The sequence below is a fragment of the Coregonus lavaretus genome, assembly GCF_964263955.1.
Source record: "Coregonus lavaretus genome assembly, chromosome: 4".
Taxonomy (NCBI): Eukaryota; Metazoa; Chordata; class Actinopteri; order Salmoniformes; family Salmonidae; genus Coregonus; species Coregonus lavaretus.
The window spans coordinates 38515111-38539932 of NC_139991.1; the positions used below are offsets into that span (position 1 = coordinate 38515111).

A 24822-nucleotide genomic window follows, 5' to 3' on the forward strand; every position below is an offset into this window, starting at 1 on the left:
ACAATAGTACGCAAGTATAAACACCATGGGACCACGCAGCTGTCATACCGCTCAGGAAAGAGACGCGTTCTGTCTCCTAGAGATGAATGTACTTTGGTGCGAAAAGTGCAAATCAATCCCAGAATAACAGCAAAGGACCTTGTGAAGATGCTGGAGGAAACAGGTACAAAAGTATCTATATCCACAGTAAAACGAGTGCTATATCGACATAACCTGAAAGGCCGCTCAGCAAGGAAGAAGCCACTGCTCCAAAACTGCCATAAAAAAGCCAGACTACGGTTTGCAACTGCACATGGGGACAAAGATCATACTTTTTGGAGAAATGTCCTCTGGTCTGATGAAACAAAAATAACAGTTTGGCCATAATGACCATCGTTATGTTTGGAGGAAAAGGGGGGTTGCTTGCAAGCCGAAGAACACCATCCCAACTGTGAAGCACGGGGGTGGCAGCATCATGCTGTGGGGGTGCTTTACTGCAGGAGGGACTGGTGCACTTCACAAAATAGATGGCATCATGAGGAAGGAAAATTATGTGGATAAATTGAAGCAACATCTCAAGATAGTCAGGAAGTTAAAGCTTGATCGCAAATGGGTCTTCCAAATGGACAATGACCCCAAGCATACTTCCAAAGTTGTGGCAAAATATCTTAAGGACAACAAAGTTAAGGTATTGGAGTGGCCATCATAAAGCCCTGACCTCAATCCTATCGAAAATGTGTGGGCAGAACTGAAAAAGCGTGTGCAAGCAAGGAGGCCTACAAACCTGACTCAGTTACACCAGCTCTGTCAGGAGGAATGGGCCAAAATTCACCCAACTTATTGTGAGAAGCTTGTGGAAGGCTACCCAAAACGTTTGACCCAAGTTAAACAATTTAAAGGCAATGCTACCAAATACTAATTGAGTGTATGTAAACTTCTGACCCACTGGGAATGTGATGAAAGAAATAAAAGCTGAAATAAATCATTCTCTCTACTATTATTCTGACAGTTCACATTCTTAAAATAAAGTGGTGATCCTAACTGACCTAAAACAGGGCATTTCTACTAGGATTAAATGTCAGGAATTGTGAAAAACTGAGTTTAAATGTATTTGGTTAAGGTGTATGTAAACTTCCGACTTCAACTGTATATGTAGGCTATTGAGCTTGTCTGGTGTTTTATTAAGCACAATGTGATAAAATAACTAAGACAGACAAATGACTCAAGAAGTAGCCAGAGATCAAGATAGCCTAACCAGAAGAAAAAAACCTGTTCCCGACCCTCCTCCTTCAGCTACTGCTGGCCTTCGCAGATTCTGCCATTAAGCTCCTGAAGTTGCCGGTAAAAGGCTACACCAGGGGTCGGTAACCTGTTCCATTTGAAGTGCCAATTTATCTTACAATTTCTTCCGATCTGCGTGCCAGTTATGATTTTTATATTCACATTTTCATGGAACAGTTTCATTTAATTCATAATCAAGTCTTCGTATCTCAAAATCATTATCATGTGGTTAATCAAAATTCTAAAAGTAACTTCTATTACCATTGTCAACTATGTAAAAATTGCCTACATAAAGCCAACAAATAAAAAAATTGCAGCCTGCAGGTAGAAAACATCCTGATAAAAATAAATGTCCTATAAATCCTATATTGGCTACGCATGGCCTGTCTGAAGGGAACTTGAAACATTGTTCCAACTATCAACTTGGTCCGGCCTGAACCTAGCACTAGAAAACTTGCAACATTGTATAAAATATTCTGGCCCCTCAGAGTTTCCCGCACCAGTGAGCTCCGGACACAGCTGTAGGCTATTTGTGCAAGGGATAAGAAGTATTCAGGTAGGCTTATTTTATGACGTTTCCAGCGGATCAGAGCATGACATTTCCCCCCCCCCCCCCCCCTCACACCAAGTAGAGAGTGGAGTGGTTATCGAAAGAGAGCTGGAAAGATTTTTTAAATAGGCTACGTTGAGGAACTATTGTCATTCTCATTGGATGTAAAAACAGACTTTGTTTACTTGCTGTTTGAGGTGAAGAAAAAAATCATTTGAGAAGCTCCACAGTGATGGCGAGTTAAGACAATCAGAAATACTATGAGATCCCCAAATGGGCACATTTAGAGGCAAACATTTGTGCACAGGCCAGGAAGCCTAGGCCTACCTCTATGCATAATCAGGTGTACATCCTTACTCACTCTTACAAATAAAATGCAATGAATAAATTGACAACTCATAAATTAAATTAAATAAATCAAAACTTGTTCCTCACAAGTGTAGCCTAGGCCAAGGCCACACTGACTCATTGTACCTAATAAACTGGGTGGTGAGTGTATGTGCCATTTAGCAGACGCTTTTAACCAAAGCAACTTACAGTCATGCCTGCATGCATCTTTTGTATGGGTGACCTCAGCGAGAATCGAACCTACAGTCCTTGGCATTGCATACTAAGCCAGACAGGACCAGGCTGTGATAAACAGTGAACATACCTATTTATCGCCTCTGTTTTTAGATGGAGACTGAGGAGGACCTCTACTCCTGTCTCGCTTTGTTATGACCGACTGGTGTTCTGCACCGACTGCTGATTTGCCTCTGCAGAGCTGGAATTCTCTCTGCCCAGTTGGAATACCGAGCGGAATTGTGGCTGTGGCGAAGCCCAATGGTGTGTCCCAAATCGCACCTTATTCCCTAAATAGTCCTCTACTTTTGACCAGAGCCCTATGGGGGGATTAGGGTGCCCTATATTGGGCTCCTGAGTGGCATCTCAGTGCTTGAGGCGTCACTACAGACCCCCTGGTTCGATTCCAGGCTGTATCACAACCGGCCGTGATTGGGAGTCCCATAGGGCGGCGCATAATTGGCCGAGCGTCATCCGGGTTTGGCCGGTGTAGGCAGTCATTTTAAATAAGAATTTGTTCTTAACTGACTTGCCTAGTTAAAAAAAGGTAAAATATAAATATATATATACAATGAGGGAAAAAGTATTTGATCCCCTGCTGATTTTGTACGTTTGCCCACTGACAAAGAAATGATCAGTCTATAATTGTAATGGTAGGTTTATTTGAACAGTGAGAGACAGAATAACAACAAAAAAATCCAGAAAAACGCATGTCAAATATGTAATAAATTGATTTGCATTTTAATGAGGGAAATAAGTATTTGACCCCCTCTCAATCAGAAAGATTTCTGGCTCCCAGGTTTCTTTTATACAGGTAACGAGCTGAGATTAGGAGCACACTCTTAAAGGGAGTGCTCCTAATCTCAGCTTGTTACCTGTATAAAAGACACCTGTCCACAGAAGCAATCAATCAATCAGATTCCAAACTCTCCACCATGGCCAAGACCAAAGAGCTCTTAAAGGATGTCAGGGACAAGATTGTAGACCTACACAAGGCTGGAATGGGCTACAAGACCATCGACAAGCAGCTTGGTGAGAAGGTGACGACAGTTGGTGCGATTATTTGCAAATGGAAGAAACACAAAATAACTGTCAATCTCCCTCGGCCTGGGGCTCCATGCAAGATCTCACCTCGTGGAGTTGCAAAGATCATGAGAACGGTGAGGAATCAGCCCAGAACTACACGGGAGGATCTTGTCAATGATCTCAAGGCAGCTGGGACCATAGTCACAAAGAAAACAATTGGTAACACACTACGCCGTGAAGGACTGAAATCCTGCAGCGCCCGCAAGGTCCCCCTGCTCAAGAAAGCACATATACAGGGCCGTCTGAAGTTTGCCAATGAACATCTGAATGATTCAGAGGAGAACTGGGTGAAAGTGTTGTGGTCAGATGAGACCAAAATCGAGCTCTTTGGCATCAACTCAACTCATCGTGTTTGGAGGAGGAGGAATGCTGCCTATGACCTCAAGAACACCATCCCCACTGTCAAACATGGAGGTAGAAACATTATGCTTTGGGGGTGTTTTTCTGCTAAGGGGACAGGACAACTTCACCGCATCAAAGGGACGATGGACTGGGCCATGTACCGTCAAATCTTGGGTGAGAACCTCCTTCCCTCAGCCAGGGCATTGAAAATGGGTCGTGGATGGGTATTCCAGCATGACAATGACCCAAAACACACGGCCAAGGCAACAAAGGAGTGGCTCAAGAAGAAGCAAATTAAGGTCCAGGATTGGCCTAGCCAGTCTGTGGAGGGAGCTGAAGGTTCGAGTTGCCAAACGTCAGCCTCGAAACCTTAATGACTTGGAGAAGATCTGCAAAGAGGAGTGGAACAAAATCCCTCCTGAGATGTGTGCAAACCTGATGGCCAACTACAAGAAACGTCTGACCTCTGTGATTGCCAACAAGGGTTTTGCCACCAAGTACTAAGTCATGTTTTGCAGAGGGGTCAAATACTTATTTCCCTAATTAATATACAAATCAATTTATAACATTTTTGACATGCGTTTTTCTGGATTTTTGTTTTTGTTATTCTGTCCCTCACTGTTCAAATAAACCTACCATTAAAATGATAGACTGATCATTTCTTTGTCAGTGGGCAAACGTACAAAATCAGCAGGGGATCAAATACTTTTTTTCCTCACTGTGTGTATATATATATATATATATATATATATATATACACACACTGCTCAAAAAAATAAAGGGAACACTTAAACAACACAATGTAACTCCAAGTCAATCACACTTCTGTGAAATCAAACTGTCCACTTAGGAAGCAACACTGATTGACAATAAATATCACATGCTGTTGTGCAAATGGAATAGACAACAGGTGGAAATTATAGGCAATTAGCAAGACACCCCCAATAAAGGACTGGTTTTGCAGGTGGTGACCACAGACCACTTCTCAGTTCCTATGCTTCCTGGCTGATGTTTTGGTCACTTTTGAATGCTGGCGGTGCTTTCACTCTAGTGGTAGCATGAGACGGAGTCTACAACCCACACAAGTGGCTCAGGTAGTGCAGCTCATCCAGGATGGCACATCAATGCGAACTGTGGCAAGAAGGTTTGCTGTGTCTGTCAGCGTAGTGTCCAGAGCATGGAGGCGCTACCAGGAGACAGGCCAGTACATCAGGAGACGTGGAGGAGGCCGTAGGAGGGCAACAACCCAGCACAGGACCGCTACCTCCGCCTTTGTGCAAGGATGAGAAGGAGGAGCACTGCCAGAGCCCTGCAAAATGACCTCCAGCAGGCCACAAATGTGCATGTGTCTGCTCAAACGGTCAGAAACAAACTCCATGAGGGTGGTAGGAGGGCCCGACGTCCACAGGTGGGGGTTGTGCTTACAGCCCAACACCGTGCAGGACGTTTGGCATTTGCCAGAGAACACCAAGATTGGTGTCGCCACTGGCGCCCTGTGCTCTTCACAGATGAAAGCAGGTTCACACTGAGCACATGTGACAGACGTGACAGAGTCTGTAGACGCCGTGGAGAACGTTCTGCTGCCTGCAACATCCTCCAGCATGACCGGTTTGGCGGTGGGTCAGTCATGGTGTGGGGTGGCATTTATTTGGGGGGCCGCACAGCCCTCCATGTGCTCGCCAGAGGTAGCCTGACTGCCATTAGGTACCGAGATGAGATCCTCAGACCCCTTGTGAGACCATATGCTGGTGTGGTTGGCCCTGGGTTCCTCCTAATGCAAGACAATGCACACTGCTCAAAAAAATAAAGGGAACACTAAAATAACACATCCTAGATCTGAATGAATGAAATAATCTTATTAAATATTTTTTTCTTTACATAGTTGAATGTGCTGACAACAAAATCACACAAAAAGTATCAATGGAAATCAAATGTATCAACCCATGGAGGTCTGGATTTGGAGTCACCCTCAAAATTAAAGTGGAAAACCACACTACAGGCTGATCCATCTTTGATGTAATGTCCTTAAAACAAGTCAAAATGAGGCTCAGTAGTGTGTGTGGCCTCCACGTGCCTGTATGACCTCCCTACAACGCCTGGGCATGCTCCTGATGAGGTGGCGGATGGTCTCCTGAGGGATCTCCTCCCAGACCTAGATTAAAGCATCCGCCAACTCCTGGACAGTCTGTGGTGCAACATGGCGTTGGTGGATGGAGCGAGACATGATGTCCCAGATGTACTCAATTGGATTCAGGTCTGGGGAAAGGGCGGGCCAGTCCATAGCATCAATGCCTTCCTCTTGCAGGAACTGCTGACACACTCCAGCTACATGAAGTCTAGCATTGTCTTGCATTAGGAGGAACCCAGGGCCAGCCGCACCAGCATATAGTCGCACAAGGGGTCTGAGGATCTCATCTCTGTAACTAATGGCAGTCAGGCTACCTCTGGTGAGCACATGGAGGGCTGTGCTGCCCCCCAAAGAAATGCCACCCCACACCATGACTGACCCACCGCCAAACCGGTCATGCTGGAGGATGTTGCAGGCAGCAGAACATTCTCCACGGTGTCTCCAGACTCTGTCACGTCTGACACATGCTCAGTATGAACCTGCTTTCATCTGTGAAGAGCACAGGCCGCCAGTGGCGAATTTGCCAATCTTGGTGTTCTCTGGCAAATGCCAAACGTCCTGCACGGTGTTGGGCTGTAAGCACAACCCCCACCTGTGGACGTCGGGCCCTCATACCACCCTCATGGAGTCTGTTTCTGACCGTTTGAGCAGACACATGCACATTTGTGGCCTGCTGGAGGTCATTTTGCAGGGCTTTGGCAGTGCTCCTCCTTGCACAAAGGCGGAGGTTGCAGTCCTGCTGCTGGGTTGTTGCCCTCCTACGGCCACCTCCACGTCTCCTGATGTACTGGCCTGTCTCCTGGTAGCACCTCCATGCTCTGGACACTACGCTGACAGACACAGCAAACCTTCTTGCCACAGCTCGCATTGATGTGCCATCCTGGATGAGCTGCACTACCTGAGCCACTTGTGTGGGTTGTAGACTCCGTCTCATGCTACCACTAGAGTGAAAGCACCGCCAGCATTCAAAAGTGACCAAAACATCAGCCAGGAAGCATAGGAACTGAGAAGTGGTCTGTGGTCACCACCTGCAAAACCAGTCCTTTATTGGGGGTGTCTTGCTAATTGCCTATAATTTCCACCTGTTGTCTATTCCATTTGCACAACAGCATGTGAAATGTATTGTCAATCAGTGTTGCTTCCTAAGTGGACAGTTTGATTTCACAGAAGTGTGATTGACTTGGAGTTACATTGTGTTGTTTAAGTGTTCCCTTTCATTTTTTGAGCAGTGTATATATAGACAATATGGTGCCATTTGGGACGCAACTCACGGCTCCCGCTCTCCCCATAAACAGAAGGCAGTGCAGCTTTGATTTCCAGAACGGGTGATTTCCAATTAGCAGGCGGGGGGGGGGGGGGGGGGGGGTCTGATTGCTCATTTATTGTTGTATTTATTTATTTGCACCAAAGAAAATAAGTGATAGACAACAATACAGATGAAAACAAACCCTGAAATAAAAACATGGTGTGCAGGTGTTGTTGGCTTATTTGAAAATATTTGAAAATCACACCACAAAATAAATAATATACAATACAGAAGTAAAAAAAAAAAAGGTTTGTTAAAACAGATAACAAAACCTACTAATTATAAATGTATAAATGAATTGATCAGTAATCATGAAAAAAATGTGTGTGTGCATGTGTGCATGTGAGTGTGTGAGAGTTAGGCTATATAGAGGAGATTACTGAGTAGTTTGGTTCATCAGGCTGACCCCCAGTCTTCACTTGAAGTTATTGAGGGATGATGATGTTTTGGCAATGTGAAGATAAGAATTCCAGAGTATGGTACCTCTATATCTGATAGAGAATTGACTATGTGAGATGTGGCAGTGGGGATGATGAAGGTTATTGCAGTGTCTTGTGTTATATAGATGGATTTCAGAATTAACCTGGAAGAATCCATTGAAGACATTAGGTAAACTGTCTGGGAGGTATGAGTATTTGTAGATAAAAGTGCATAATTGGCGTACATTAATGTCGTAAATAGACAAGATATTGAGTTTCTTAAACAAAGGCGCAGATGGAGCCAGGTAGTTAGATGAGGTGGCTAGTCTTGCAAATCTATTTTGTATGATTAGTAATTTGTGTAGTTAGGAGCAATGTTCCCTCTAAGCTGCGCGCGTGTGTGGGCGCAGAAGAAATATGAGCCTGCGCAGAGAAGCACGAGATTGAACTTCACTCAACATTCTACAGTTTTCCCATTTAGTTAACACTATCAACATTTCGCTCTACTGTGGGAATTGTGATCGAATCAACACATTATCAAACCCTGTGGCACGCCACAGGATATCTTGGCCCTGGTAGATGCACAGCCGTTTGCATAAACATATTGTTCTCTATCATAAACGTAACTCTATAGCCAATTATATGTATAATCATGAAAACCGTAATAATGCAATTTAGAAAGTAATATTTCATGATCAACCGTGTGAAACGCTTTAAATGTAAAAGAATGCCGAGAGCGTATTCATTGTTGTTCAAGGCTGTAACGATTTTATCCACAAGTTGCAAAAGAGCCATATCTGTGGAGTCGTTTTTAACAAAAAACATATTGGTGCTCATATAGAATACAGTGTTGATTTAAATGATTCAACATTCTCTTATACACATATTTTTCTAGGATTTTAGAAAAACATGGTAGTACAGATATTGGGCGATAATTTGTAAAAGATCTGGGATCCCCAGATTTATAGAGGGTGATAACTTTGGCAATTTTCTCATCTTTAGGAACAATACCATTGCATTGATTTGGCGAAGATATACATTAGAGGCTCAGTAATCAAGGAAGACACTGATTTCACCAAAGAGGCACCAATCTCATCATGACCTGCTGCTGATACCTTTAAGTTACCAATTACCTCCATCACCTCCATTACATCAGGAGGATCAAACTGAAAGCAGAGAAGGGAAATGTCACTTAATGTATTCCAAGGGATTTCCATCAGTTTTCTCTGTTTTCTTTGACAGAGAGGAACCCACATTCACAAAAAAGTTATTAAATGCACATTAAATAACATCAGGATCACTATAGGTATTATTTCCAACAATAAATTGAGATGGGATAGTTGTAGATGCCTTTTTCTTATTCAACCGTATACTTTTTGTAACTTGCAGAATTCAGGGGAGAGGGATGTGTGAGAAACTTTTTATACAACTAGTTTTTTTAACTGACAATTTTTTGAGACCGGTTGTAAACCGAGGTTTCCAGAAACAATCTACTGCTCTCTTATTATATTTAACTAACGGAAAGCAGTGGTGAAATACAGAATTGGAAGATGTGAGAAAAGTATTGTATTATAAACATTTTTCCCATTAAATATCATCAATCAACATCTTAAAGCGTTGTGTTAATTTAGTTAAATATTCTACCCTTAATGCTACTAATCATTCCCATCGGTTCATTTCCAGCTGCCAAAATGAAGTGGAAAATTGGAAGTGGTCAGAAATGTCAGTATAAAGTATACCTGTTTTAGCCACATTTTTCAAAGAATTTGGAAAAATATTATCAATAAGGATGGCAGATGAACTGGTCACTCTTGTAGGCTTATAGATGAGCAATTAAAATAGCTGGAGTATAAAGTATTCAAAAAGGCAGATGTCAGTAAGTGGTGCTCACTTTTAAATAAGTTTATGTTGTAATCACCCAATAGAAAACAAATGTTATCTTAATTATTAATCAAATCCAAGGTTGATGCAAGGATATCAATAAAACTCCCAATGTCAGAATCGAGTGGCTGATAGATGCATCCCATTACCATCAAAAAATGAAGAGATTCAACATGTTATCAGATGCAAGTGCGAGGTCCTCTCTTACAAAGAATTGATAATGTTTATGAACAAAAATGGACACTCCTCCTCCCAACCTGAGGTTCTACAGTGGTGAACAGCATTATAAGTAGTACTTGTGACTTACATTACTTGTGACTGTCGTTGTGGACTTAGATTAGTTTCAGGTCTATTTGTGTAACAGTCTTGCTAATTTGTGGGCGTGTTGTATAGTAGGGGGTGTTTTCTTCGCCTCTGCCAGGCAATCAGCAATCAGTGCAGGGAGGTCTATCACCTTGGCTAGGCAATTAGTGCTAGTACTTCAGTCTCCCCTGTTTTGTCAACAAAACCATGACTGTCGCCGAAACAAAGACGTTCTGCCGAGTTGTTCTGTCGAGTTGTTTGAGGAAGGAAAGAGAAAAAGGCTTCACACCACTCTCACACATACAGTTGAAGTCGGAGGTTTATGTACACCATAGCCAAATACATTTAAACTCAGTTTTTCACAATTCCTGACATGTAATCCTAGTACAAATTCCCTGTCAGTTAGGATCACCACTTTATTTTAAGAATGTGAAATGTCAGAATAATAGTAGAGAGAATGATTTATTCCAGCTTTAATTTCTTTCCTCACATTCCCAGTGGGTCAGAAGTTTACATACACTCAATTAGTATTTGGTAGCATTGCCTTTAAATGGTTTAACTTGGGTCAAACATTTCGGGTAGCCTTCCACAAGCTTCCCACAATAAGCTGGGTGAATTTTGGTCCATTCCTCCTGACAGAGCTGGTGTACTCACAAGGCAGACAATACACTTGACATCATCTTAGAGGCTGTTCACCTACTAATCTCACTGGAACCCCCCTCCATGTCTCTGATTACTACTTTGTTTCCTTTTCTCTCCATCTTTCCTACAACCCTACCCACTCAGCCTCTCCCCAGATGTTCATTCGCCACCGCAATCTTCGCTCTCTTGCTCCTACTACTCTCCTCTTCTATCTTATCCTCTCTCCCTTCTGCTAAATCCTTCTCCCTCCTGTGTCCCAACTTTGCCTCTTCGACCTTACTCCCTTTCCGCATCATTTGACTCTCACTGTCCCCTTTCTTCCCGGCTGGCTCGAACCTCCCTTCACACTCTGTGGCTAAATGACTCACTGCGTACTAACAGAAGAGGGCTGCGGGTAGCTGAGCAAAAATGGAGGAAAAGTAAACTTCCGTTGGACCTATCATACTTCCACTCCCTCCTCTCTACGGCTGTGACAATTATGGAATTTTGGTTAACGATTAATTGTCATGCAAATGGCCATGGTTAGTCATTTTATTATTTATTTTTTTAAAGCTTGTATTGTATCATCATTAATATTTGAAAATTAGCTACAACATACTGTACCTAATGAGTAAAACACAGCTTTGGTGATACCCCCGTCTCAAAAACAAATGGTTCTGACCGATTGGAACTTTTGGAAATGACGCTTCTAATCCTGACCATGCAGTTCTGCTCATAAAATTATTACTAACTTGACCCTCTTAATATGAAAATGTAACTGCTATTGTGTAAACTATATCTACTTGAAAATAAAGCAGGCTCTGTCGTAGCCGGCCGCGACCGGGAGACCCATGGGGCGGCGCACAATTGGCCCAGCGTCGTCCAGGGTAGGGGAGGGAATGGCCGGCAGGGATGTAGCTCAGTTGGTAGAGCATGGCGTTTGCAACGCCAGGGTTGTGGGTTTGATTCCCACGGGGGGCCAGTATGAAAAATACAAAAAAGAATGTATGCACTCACTAACTGTAAGTCGCTCTGGATAAGAGCGTCTGCTAAATGACTAAAATGTAAATGTAAATTAATCCCCCCCACTTCCTAAAATTAATATATTAGACAATGTTTTTTTGTTCAGTTATTGTCCATAATTGTCAGTTACACGATTATATGATTATTGTGCCAGCCCTACTCCTCTCTACTTTCTCTTCCTCTGTATCAGCTGCTAAGGCCACTTTCTATCACTCTACATTTCAAGCTTCTGCCTCCAACCCTGGGAAACACTTCTCCAACCTCCTTAATCCTCTTTGCAAACAACTTTGTCAACCACTTTGAAAAAAAAGGCTGACGACATCCACTCCTCATTCATGATCCCAATGATCCCACTCACACATAACTACCTTAGGCCTTGACCTCTTTCTCCCCTCTCTCTCCAGCTGAAATCATGCAACTAGTGATATCCGGCCGCCCAACAACCTGCCCACTTGACCCGATCCCCTCCTACCTTCTCCAGACCATCTCTGGAGATACTCACCCATTCACCACTTCCCTCATCAACTCATCCCTGACCACTGGCTGCGTCCCCTCTGACTTCAAAATGGCCAGTCGCTCCCCTTAAGAAACCAACACTCGACACCTGACTTCAAACTACAGAGCAGTATCCCTTCTTTATTTTGTTTCCAAAACACTTGAGCGTAATGTCTCTGACCAACTCTCGTTATCTCTCTCAGAACGATCTTCTTGACCCTAACCAGTCAGGCTTATAGGCTGCTCACTCAACTGAGATCACTCTTCTCTGTGTCACAGAGGCTCTCTGCAATGCCAAAGCTGACTCTCTCGCCTCTGTTCAAATCTCCTAGAGCTATCTGCTGCCTTTGACACCGTGAACCATCAGATCCTCCTCTCCACCCTCTCAGGGTTGGGCGTCTCAGGCTCTGCACACTCCTGGATCGCATCCTACCTGGCAGGTTGCTCCTACCAGGTGGCGTGGAGAGGATCTGTTTCTGCACCATGTGCTCTCACTACTGGTTTCCCGCAGGGTTCAGCTCTAGGCCCTCTCCTCTGTTCTCTATACACCAAGTCACTCGGCTTACTCATATCCTCACATGGTATCTCCTATCATATGCTGATGACACTCAAATACTCTTCTCCTTCCCCCCCTTCTGACACCCAGGTGGCGACACACATCTATGCGTGCCTTACAGAGATCTCTGCTTGGATGTTGGCCCGCCACCTCAAATTCAACCTCAACAAAACGGAGCTACTCTTCCTCCCGGGAAAGGCCTGTTTGCTCCAAGACCTATCACGGTTGACAACTCCACAGTGTCCCCCTCCAAGAGTGCAAAGAACCTTGGCGTGACCCTGGACAACACCCTGTCGTTCTATGCAAACGTCAAAGCAGTGACTCGCTCCTGCAGGTTCATGCTCTACAACATCCGTAGAGTACGACCCTACCTCACACAGGAAGTGCAGCAGGTCCTAATCCAGGCACATCTTCCGTCTAGACTACTGCAACTCTCTGTTGGCTGGGCTCCCCGCTTGCGCCATCAAACCCCTGCAACTTATCCAGAATACCGCGGCCCGCCTGCAGTTTAACCTTCCTAAGGTCTCCCATGTCCCCCTGCTCCTCTGCACACTCCACTGACTTCCAGTCGAAGCTTGCATCATTTTCAACACCCCGGTGCTTGCCTATGGAGCAGCAAGGGGAAATGCCCCTCCTTACCTTCAGGCTATGCTCAAACCCTACATCCCAACCCGAGCACTCTGTTCCGCCAGCTCTGGTCTCTTGGCCCTCCAACTCAGCCCAGTCAAAGCTCTTCTCTGTCCTGGTACCCCAATGGTGGAACAAGCTTCCCCCTAAAGTCAGGACAGCGGAGTCCCTGCCCATCTTCTGAAAATGTCTAAAAACCCTATCTCTTTAAAACTCAAAAAAAAGTAAAAAGGCATTTGTCTTTTCCTACTAGCACTGACTTTGCTGATAAATAATTTGTTGAGGGAAAATGTACTTGATACGATTGTGAAGTGTTGTTGTCTCACTTAGCTATCTTAAGATGAACGCAGTAATTGTAAGTCCCTCTGGATAAGAGCGTCTGCTAAATGACTAAAATGTAATGTAAAATGTAGTGTGCACTATATCTCTCTGACTGAGGAAATGTGTGAGTGCATGTGTATCTGTGTGTGTTTACGTGTATATGTGTGTATCAGCGTCACAGTAACATCATTGTGGTCATTCAGAAACCAAGTTGAACTCTTGTCAAACCTATGCTCAATTCCTCCCTCATTTTCTTCCCCCTCTCTCACGCGCTCTCTCTCCCCCCCTCTCTACTGCCTCGGTCTCTCTCTCTCTCTGGCTGACAGGGGTTTCATTTCCTGGCCAAACGTTCATTTAGGGGATTTTCAGTTTGATTTTCCGTAAACACAGGTAACCCAGGGTGCCAGCAGAGAGAGGACTGTGTGTGTGTGTGTGTGTGTGTGTGTGTAAGTTAGTGTCTGCGTGTGTGTGTGTGTGTGAATGAATGGCGGTTAACAAACCAATTGCACATTAGATGACGTCTTGGGAGAATGTTGATATTTGTTGCTTACTGCATACATTTTTACTAAACAGTGTATGATTAGTACACAGTATACACTTTTATTAAGCAGTAGGCAAGAACAATTTCGAACATGGCCTGTGTGTGTCTGTGTTTGGTTCCTTGGTGTCCTTACCTTGGCTGATGACGGCCTTACGGTTCCGTCCGTCCAGGTCAGCTCTTTCGATGACGTGATGCTTGGCGTCCACCCAGTACATGCGGTGCCCGGCGTAGTCGATGGTCAGCCCGTTGGGCCAGAACAAGTGTGTGTCGGCGATGATGCGCCGGTTGGAGCCGTCCATGTTGGCATACTCGATACGAGGAGTGTTACCCCAGTCCGTCCAGTAGATCTTGCTGTGGGGGGTGGAAAAAGTCAGGGAAACTTAGGGTTAGGTTGTCGTTGTCCAACAAAAAGATAGGTCACATACAGTTGAAGTCGGAAGTTTACATACACTTAGGTTGGAATCATTAAAACTCGTTTTTCAACCACTCCACAAATTTCTTGTTAACAAACTGCTGGAGGAAACAGGTACAAAAGTATCTATATCCACAGTAAAATGAGTCCTATATCGACATAACCTGAAAGGCCGCTCAGCAAGGAAGAAGCCACTGCTCCAAAGCCGCCATAAAAAAGACAGACTACGGTTTGCAACTGCACATGGGGACAAAGATCATACTTTTTGGAGAAATGTCCTCTGGTCTGATGAAACAAAAATAACAGTTTGGCCATAATGACCATCGTTATGTTTGGAGGAAAAAGGGGGTAGCTTGCAAGCCGAAGAACACCATCCCAACCGTGAAGCACGGGGTGGCAGCATCACACTGTGGGGGTGCTTTGCTGCAGGAGGGACTGGTGCACTTCACAAAATAGATGGCATCATTAGGAAGGACAATTATGTGGATATATTGAAGCAACATCTCAAGATATCAGTCAGGAAGTTAAAGCTTGATCGCAAATGGGTCTTCCAAATGGAAAATGACCCCAAGCATTCTTCCAAAGTTGTGACAAAATGGCTTAAGGACATCAAAGTCAAGGTATTGGAGTGGCCATCACAAAGCCCTGACCTCAATCCTATAGAAAATGTGTGGGCAGAACTGAAAAAGCATGTGCGAGCAAGGAGGCCTACAAACCTGACTCAGTTACACCAGCTCTGTCAGGAGGAATGGGCCAAAATTCACCCAACTTATTGTGAGAAGCTTGTGGAAGGCTACCCGAAACGTTTGACCCAAGTTAAACAATTTAAAGGCAATGCTACCAAATACTAATTGACTGTATGTAAACTTCTGACCAACTGGGAATGTGATGAAAGAAATAAAAGCTGAAATAAATAATTCTCTCTACTATTATTTTGACATTTCACGTTCTTAAAATAAAGTGGTGATCCTAACTGAAATAAGACAGGGAATTCTTACTAGGATTAAATGTCAGGAATTGTGAAAAACTGAGTTTAAATGTATTTGGCTAAGGTGTATGTAAACTTCCGACTTCAACTGTATCATAGGACAAGCACCATTCAGACCTGGGATCGAATAGTACTTGTTTTCTTTAAATAATAATTTGCTGCGCAAGATCAAGTTTTCCTGGTGCAATGGAACCAATGCAGTAGTCCCATAAGTGCAAACTGTAGGAGAAAAATCACGTATTTACCTGATTTGTTTAATATGAATAGTTAACTATTAATATTCTTAACAATAGTAGAGACATTTCTTAACTATCAATGCTGTGATTTTCATAAGGATGGTACCCTCTAGCTCCCTGCAGCTGGTCTGGGCATGTAGTCAAGGACATGAGATAGAGATAAACTTGAGGAACAGATAGACCTGTATTGTTTAATTTCTCGTTGCTTCTGAGTAACCTGGTCACACGGCTTAAGACAAAGAGTGTCACGTTCGTTGAAGGACGGGTCAGACGAAGGCGCAGCGTGATATGCGTACATGTTTATTTAACTGATCAACACACGACAAAACAACAAACAAACAAACGAACGAAACGTGAAGTCCTAAGGCTACAACCCATACAAGCCTCTAACCGAAACAAGATCCCACAACTAAACAGTGCCAATAGGCTGCCTAAGTATGATCCCCAATCAGGGACAACGAGCGACAGCTGCCTCTGATTGGGAACCACACCAGCCAACATAGATCTACACATACTATAATGACAACATAGAAAATACTACATAGAACTGACTCAACATATAAGAGTCCCCTGAGTCAGGGCGTGACAGTACCCCCCCCCCCCAAAGGTGCGGACTCCGACCGCACCAACCTGACATGACAGGGAAGGGTCCGGGTGGGCATTTCGCCTCGGAGGCGGATTCGGCTCCGGGCGTGACGACCACATACTCTCCGCCTCCCTGTTGTGCCCCTGGTCTGCTCTGGACCTCGGCGCGCTGCTTCCCCTCTCCTTCCTCCCACGATACTCCAAGCCCTGTCTGGACCCTGGTGTGGGAGACCCCGAACCTGGAGAGGGGCTGACGTCTGGGTCTGGACCGGAACCGCTGACCGGAGCTGGACTAGGCACCGGTGGAGGGGACTGCTCTAGCTCCTGAGTGGAGCCGCTGACCGGAGCTGGATCAGGCACCGGTGGAGCGGACTGCTCTGGCTCCGGAGTGGAGCCACTGACCGGAGCTGGACTGGACCCCGGTGGAGCGGACTGCTCTGGCTCCGGAGTGGAGCAGCTGACCGGAGCTGGATCAGGCATCAGTGGAGCGGACTGCTCTGGCTCCGGAGTGGAGCAGGCACTGGTGGAACGGGCACGGGCCGTACCGGACTGGGAACACGCACCACTGGCTTGGTGCGAGGAGTAGGAACAGGCCGGGCCGGACTGGGAACACGCACCACTGGCTTGGTGCGGGGAGCAGGTACGGGTCGTACCGGGCTGGCGACACGCACCACTGGCTTGGTGTGGGGAGCAGGTACGGGGCGTACCGGGCTGGCGACACACACCACTGGCTTGGTGCGAGGAGCAGGAACAGGCCGGGCCGGACTGGTAACACGCACCACTGGTCTGGTGCGAGGAGCAGGAACGGGCCGGGCCGGGCCGGTTTGGAGACACGCATCACAGCTCTGGAGCGAGGAGCAGGAACAGGCCGGGCCGGACTGGGAACACGCACCACTGGCTTGGTGCGAGGAGCAGGAACGGGCCGGGCTGGCGACACGCACCACTAGCTTGGTGCGAGGATCAGGAACAGGCCGGGCCAGACTGGGAACACGCACCACTGGCTTGGTGCGGGGAGCAGGTATGGGTCGTACCGGGCTGGCGACACGCACCACTGCCTTGGTGCGGGGAGCAGGTACGGGGCGTACCGGGCTGGCGACATGCACCACTGTCTTGGTGCGGGGCGTACCGGGCTGGCGACACGCACCACTGGCTTTGTGCGAGGAGCAGGAACAGGCTGGACTGGTAACACGCACCACTGGTCTGGTGCGAGGAGCAGGGACGGGCCGGGCCGGACTGGAGACACGCACCACAGGTCTGGTGCGAGGAGCAGGGACAGGCCGGGCCGGACTGGGAACACGCACCACTGGCTTGGTGCGAGGAGCAGGAACAGGCTGGACTGGTAACACGCACCACTGGTCTGGTGCGAGGAGCAGGAACGGGCCGGGCCGGACTGGAGACACGCACCACTGGTCTGGTGCGAGGAGCAGGAACGGGCCGGGCCGGGCCGGACTGGGAACACGCACCACTGGCTTGGTGCGAGGAGCAGGAACGGGCCGGGCTGGCGACACGCACCACTAGCTTGGTGCGAGGATCAGGAACAGGCCGGGCCAGACTGGGAACACGCACCACTGGCTTGGTGCGGGGAGCAGGTATGGGTCGTACCGGGCTGGCGACACGCACCACTGCCTTGGTGCGGGGAGCAGGTACGGGGCATACCGGGCTGGCGACATGCACCACTGTCTTGGTGCGGGGCGTACCGGGCTGGCGACACGCACCACTGGCTTTGTGCGAGGAGCAGGAACAGGCTGGACTGGTAACACGCACCACTGGTCTGGTGCGAGGAGCAGGAACGGGCCGGGCCGGACTGGAGACACGCACCACAGGTCTGGTGCGAGGAGCAGGGACAGGCCGGGCCGGACTGGGAACACGCACCACTGGCTTTGTGCGAGGAGCAGGAACGGGCCGGGCCGGGCTGGCGACACGCACCACTGGCTTGGTGCGAGGAGCAAGAACAGGACGGGCCGGACTGGGAACACGCACCACTGCCTTGGAAGGGGGGCAGGTACGGGTCGTACCGGGCTGGCGACACGCACCACTGGCTTGGTGCGGGGAGCAGGTACGGGTCGTACCGGGCTGGCGACAAACACCACTGGCTTGGTGCGAGGAGCAGGTACGGGTCGTACCGGGCTGGCGACACTCACCACTGGCTTGGTGCGGGAGCAGGTACGGGTCGTACCGGGCTGGCGACAAACACCACTGGCTTGGTGCGAGGAGCAGGTACGGGTCGTACCGGGCTGGCGACACACGCCACTGGCTTGGTGCGAGGAGCAGGAACAGGCCGGGCCGGACTGGGAACTGACGCTAGAGATCTTCGACCGTACCAGTCTTTCACTCTCTGCGCCCAGTCCTCCTCCCGTGAGGACTCCTCCCTGAGCCCCCACTAGTGCAGTGGTCGGGGCTCTTCTCCATCGCTCCCCGACCACCCTTTTAGCCCCCCCCCAAAATTTTTTTATCTTGAGCTGTCTCTCGGGCTTCTTCCTCGGCCAGCGCCTTCTACGTTGCCGTTGCTCCTCTCTATACCGGGCCTCCACTGTCTCCTCCCAAGGACGGCGATCCATCCCAGCCTGAATCTCCTCCCATGTCCAGGATCCCTTACCGTCCAGGATCTCCTCCCATATCCAGGCTGTCTGCTCCTGGGCACGCTGCTTGGTCCGTGTTTGGTGGGATCTTCTGTCACGTTCGTTGAAGGACGGGTCAGACCAAGGCGCAGCGTGATATGCGTACATGTTTATTTAACTGATCAACACACGACAAAACAACAAACAAACGAACGAACGAAACGTGAAGTCCTAAGGCTACAACCCATACAAGCCTCTAACCGGAACAAGATCCCACAACTAAACAGTGCCAATAGGCTGCCTAAGTATGATCCCCAATCAGAGACAACGAGCGACAGCTGCCTCTTATTGGGAACCACACCGGCCAACATAGATCTACACATACTAGAATGACAACATAGAAAATACTACATAGAACATACACACCTTGACTCAACATATAAGAGTCCCCTGAGTCAGGGCGTGACAAAGAGCCTCAGAGTGACCACGTTTTTTCAGTTAATCCTGTCTTTTACTAGGGCACAGCTGTGTGTAGATATGAGTAGTAACGGAACTAACGTTATCACTTGTTTGTGCGCTATGACCCGATACACATAGCCACAAGAAGAAAACAAGGTAGCTCCTGATCTGCCGGGGAGGGGTGGAATCAGCCATGACTAAGCATTTTTAGGTCCACTATATAAGATGTCAGCATTTCCTGTTCGTTGGGCTCTCACTCTATCCAGTTATTTAAATAAAGATTTAGTTTAAGTATAACTCTGACTTGTGTGATAAGTTTGTCTCTCCTCATTTGATACGATTTAAAATATCCACCACATTTGGCGACGAGGATGGGATCTGTTACTTCACCTGTTGGTTGCCCCTGAAGATCTGGGTAAACTGTGCACAGGGGATCCCCAAATTGGGATCTCAGGGGAAACGCGCACCTAAATGAGCAGCTGGATCCACCTAAGATCTGCGAGGAAGCGGGCATGGGTGGATACCAGATCCCGAACATAGTATTGAGAGAGGGGAGCAAGATGATCCACCAATATCCTGATTGGTGGTTGACCTTGTCTCTCCTCATTATTGAAAAAGAGGCGAGCGAACCACACAAAGTCTAGTTTTTAAGAAAAGCCTCTGTACGTGGGCTCTGAGTGTGTATTCCTGTGAGAGGGGGCACCTTGGAGGCGTAAGCAGGGCAGAGTCAGAGGAGAGTCATCTGAGAGCACTGTCAGACTCAAAGATACTCTGCCACTGATCTGTTGCGGGCGACTTAGAGCCGTCCTGACACTGAAGTGATCACAGTGGTGATTGGTGCGGTCTGTAGGGACGAGGGGCCAGAGTGTCTGTAGATATGCCAGCACTTGGTGAAGTCCCATTGGATGAAGGACCTCTGTCTGAAGGGTGTGCCTCAGAAGTGGTGAAGTCCGATTATTTTAAATGTGCTAGCCAGGTATGCCCTGGAGGAGCCAGTGTCGGTATAGAAGCCAGCACTTGGTGAAGTCTGTACCACAGTAATCACAGTAGGTGATATCTCCGTGTGGAGATAACACCCCGTTCTGGACAATATTTTAATGGAGATATGAATTTCCCTGTTCATATGGATAAAACATAAAATCAGAAACAGCACTAACCGGCTTTCTTTGTTTGTCTACCCCTGTGTGTGTGTGTCTGTGTTAACTGTGAGTGTGTGAGTGGAACAGGAACCATGGGAGCACACGGGAGCAAGGGACATGGTATTCCAGATCCCCCCACAGGGGCCCTGAAGGTTATGTGCAGATAAGTGGGGAAGGGGCATTCTGAACCAGGTGAAATTACAGATAGGGAAGGTGGTTTTCCGTTGACAGGGACACTGAGCGTAACAATGTTAGACAAAGTCAGGGAGAGACTGACAGAGTATGAAGGGACTAAAAAAGAAAAAAAAAAATCAAATAGGCTGTGTTAAATTTAGAAAATGGGAAAGAGAGGCAGAAAGGCGTACACAAAGACAGGACCCATTTGGGGGACAGCCCCGTCAGAATATGGTAGTGCAGACTGCGGAGGAAGGAAGAACAGATAAAGACGAGATAATGAGAAAGAACAGAAAAGAAGATGAGAGATTTCCCCCCTCCCTACTTTTTTCCTCCAAATCTTTACCCAGTGCTGTCTGGGCCTGGGGCTGCGGCTGTCGACCTCCCTCCCCCCGCCTGATCCAAACGACCCAGTGGACGCTCTCATTCTACACCCCACTGCGCCTCCTCCCCCAACTTCACAGTTCACTCCTGTGCCTCCCCTAGTAGCAGCAGCGGTGGACAAACTGCTCTCTGGACTGGCCATGCTGGCGGTGGGAATGACGTCAACTCCCAGACCACAGAGGAAGGGTACGGCTGGGGGAGCCAGACAAGCGGACAGGAAGAGTCGCAACCCGTTCCTCGAGGGCGCTCCCCCAACCAGCCCAGACGACAAGACAAGACTCAGAAACTACAAGCTGCTCAGTTGACATTCTACCAGGGGGCCGCACTAGCAGCTGCTGGAGGGGGTGCGAGTGGTGGAAGAATCTGCTACAACTGTCGAAAACCTGGCTATTTCGCCGTAAGCTGCACTCAAACTGCCCAGCAGCCAAGGGGAAGAGGCAGAGGTGGATCAAGAGGAAGAGGAGCCCCAAGGGGGCTCAACAGCCATGGCAGCCGCCAACCAACCAATGGCCAGGCCCACAAGGGGGCCCTCAAGGCAGAGGCCAGCCTGGGGCCTGGCAGATGGGGCCGCCTGCACAGACGGCCCTGTACAATCCAGGAGAGGAGGAGAAGGGAGAAGTAGTTTAGTTAGAATTGTCAGAGCAACCAGAACATTTGTTTTTAAAGAACCATAACCTTCCTCGAATCAAGCTAACAGTGGAGGCTTTCATCAATGTTGAGTCAATAATATTTATTGTTGATACGGGAGCTACGATGTCTGTGATTAACTGTAAAGGCTATGACAAAACCTCCCATGTCTAGTGAAACAGTCAAAACTAGGGCCTTCAGGCCTCCCATTCAGAGAGCATGTAACTATGCCTCTGCCTGTCTCCTTTTATGAGGAGAAGTGTCAGCATCAATTTCTCTACTCTGACCACTGTCCTGTCAATCTGATGGGCAGGGACCTCCTGTGTAAACTAGGCATCAACATAACATGTGGCCCAACCGGTTTAACTGTTATTTGTGAGGAGGGGGAGCAATTGATGTTAATGTCTGAGTTTTGTGACTGGTATTATGCATTGGGGTCACGAGGGCAGTTATGTCTGAAGCAGGCTTACATTGCACCTCCCATTTCTCACCATTGACAAGAGACCTGAGATGAGAACAAATGGCTGTTAGAAAGTGTAGCGCCAGAATCTATCCAGTGTGAAGGGTTGTATTGTAGCAGTGATTATTATTATTTTTATTTTTTTAATTTCTTCAACGAGGCGGCCGCGAGGGATATCCTACAGACACCCGACAAGGCCCAAATCCCCGTCATTCGCGTGAGGAAGAGACGGAGATATCGTGGACGTAGGTCGGGGTGCCTTGTAAGGATCCGACGGCGAGCGAGTAAACTGCCTCTTCCATCAATCCTATTAGCCAATCTTCAATCATTCGATAACAAATTGGATGACCTAAGATTACGGTTATCCTACCAACGGGACATTAGAAACTGTAATATCTTATGTTTCACAGAGTCGTGGCTGAACGACGACATGGATAACATACAGCTAGCGGGCTATACGCTACATCGGCAGGATAGAACGGCTGACTCCGGTAAGACAAGGGGTGGCGGTCTGTGTATATTTGTAAAAAACAGCTGGTGCACAAAATCAAATACTAAGGAAGTCTCAAGGTTTTGCTCGCCTGAGGTAGAGTATCTTATGATAAGCTGTAGACCACACTATTTACCAAGAGAGTTTTCATCTATATTTTTCATAGCTGTCTATTTACCACCACAAACCAATGCTGGCATTAAGATTGCATTGAATGAGCTGCATAAGGCCATAAATCAACAGGAAAACGCTCATCCAGATGCAGCGCTCCTAGTGGCCGGGGACTTTAATGCAGGGAAACTTAAATCCGTTTTGCTAGCACAGACTGGAACATGTTCCGGGATTCTTCAGATAGCATTGAGGAGTACACCACATCAGTCACTGGCTTCATCAATAAGTGCATCGATGATGTCGTCCCCACAGTGACCGTATGTACATACCCCAACCAGAAGCCATGGATTACAGGAAACATCCGCACTGAGCTAAAGGGTAGAGCTGCCGCTTTCAAGGAGCGGGACTCTAACCCGGACGCTTATAAGAAATCCTGCTATGCCCTCCGACGAACCATCAAACAGGCAAAGAGTCAATACAGGACTAAGATTGAATCGTACTACACTGGCTCTGACGCTCGTCGGATGTGGCAGGGCTTGAAAACTATTACAGACTACAAAGGGAAGCACAGCCGCGAGCTGCCCAGTGACACAAGACTTCCAGACGAGCTAAACCACTTCTATGCTCGCTTCGAGGCAAGCAACACTGAAGCATGCATGAGAGCACCAGCTGTTCCGGATGACTATGTGATCACGCTCTCCGTAGCCGATGTGATTAAGACTTTTAAGCAGGTCAACATTCACAAGGCCGCTGGGCCAGACGGATTACCAGGACGTGTACTCCGAGCATGTGCTGACCAACTGGCAAGTGTCTTCACTGACATTTTCAACATGTCCCTGACTGAGTCTGTAATACCAACATGTTTCAAGCAGACCACCATAGTCCCCGTGCCCAAGGACTCTAAGATAACCTGCCTAAATGACTACCGACCCATAGCACTGACGTCTGCAACCATGAAGTGCTTCGAAAGGCTGGTCATGGCTCACATCAACAGCATTATCCCAGAAACCCTAGACTCACTCCAATTTGCATACCGCCCCAACATATCCACAGATGATGCAATCTCTATTGCACTCCACACTGCCCTTTCCCACCTGGAGAAGAGGAACACCTACGTGAGAATGCTATTCATTGACTACAGCTCAGCATTCAACACCATAATGCCCTCAAAGCTCATCACTAAGCTAAGGATCCTGGGACTAAACAACTCCCTCTGCAACTGGATCCTGGACTTCCTGACAGGCCGCCCCCAAGTGGTAAGGGTAGGTAAGAACACATCTGCCACAATGATCCTCAACACAGGGGGCCCCTCAGGGGTGCGTGCTCAGTCCCCTCCTGTACTCCCTGTTCACCCATGACTGCATGGCCAGGCACGACTCCAACACCATCATTAAGTTTGCCGACGACACAACAGTGGTAGGCCTGATCATCGACAACGATGAGACAGCCTATAGGGAGGAGGTCAGAGACCTGGCCGTGTGGTGCCAGGACAACAACCTCTCCCTCAACGTGACCAAGACAAAGGAGATGATTGTGGACTACAGGAAAAAAAAGAGGACTGAGCACGCCCCCATTCTCATCGACGGGGCTGTAGTGGAACAGGTTGAGAGCTTCAAGTTCCTTGGTGTCCACATCACCAACGAACTATCATGGTCCAAACACACCAAGACAGTCGTGAAGAGGGCACGACAAAGCCTATTCCCCCTCAGGAGACTGAAAAGATTTGGCATGGGTCCTCAGATCCTCAAAAAATTCTACAGCTGCATCATCGAGAGCATCCTGACTGGTTGCATCACCGCCTGGTATGGCAACTGCTTGGCCTCCGACCGCAAGGCACTACAGAGGGTAGTGCGTACGGCCCAGTACATCACTGGGGCCAAGCTTCCTGCCATCCAGGACCTCTATACCAGGCGGTGTCAGAGGAAAGCCCTCAAAATTATCAAAGACTCCAGCCACCCTAGTCATAGACTGTTCTCTCTGCTACCGCACGGCAAGCGGTACCGGAGTGCCAAGTTTAGGTCCAAAAGACTCCTCAACAGCTTCTACCCCCAAGCCATAAGACTCCTGAACAGCTAATCATGGCTACCCGGACTATTTACACAAAATCCCCCCCCCCAGGATGAAGGGGGCTGAGCCCCTTGTAGTCACTCCCAAAGATACCAGTCTCCCTCCAGAGCAA

General features: G+C 47.6%; 1 protein-coding gene across 2 annotated transcripts in view; it reads right to left on the reverse strand.

Moving 5' to 3' along the window:
* The window catches only part of LOC311128448 (low-density lipoprotein receptor-related protein 4-like), a 233277-nt gene that overhangs the window by 36588 nt on the left and 171867 nt on the right, over positions 1 to 24822 (reverse strand). For both annotated transcript variants that reach the window (XM_084160595.1, XM_084160594.1), the window contains exon 14: positions 14154 to 14371. In XM_084160595.1, coding sequence (XP_084016721.1) covers positions 14154 to 14371 — 218 coding nt within the window. The remainder of the gene's footprint in view (positions 1 to 14153; positions 14372 to 24822) is intronic.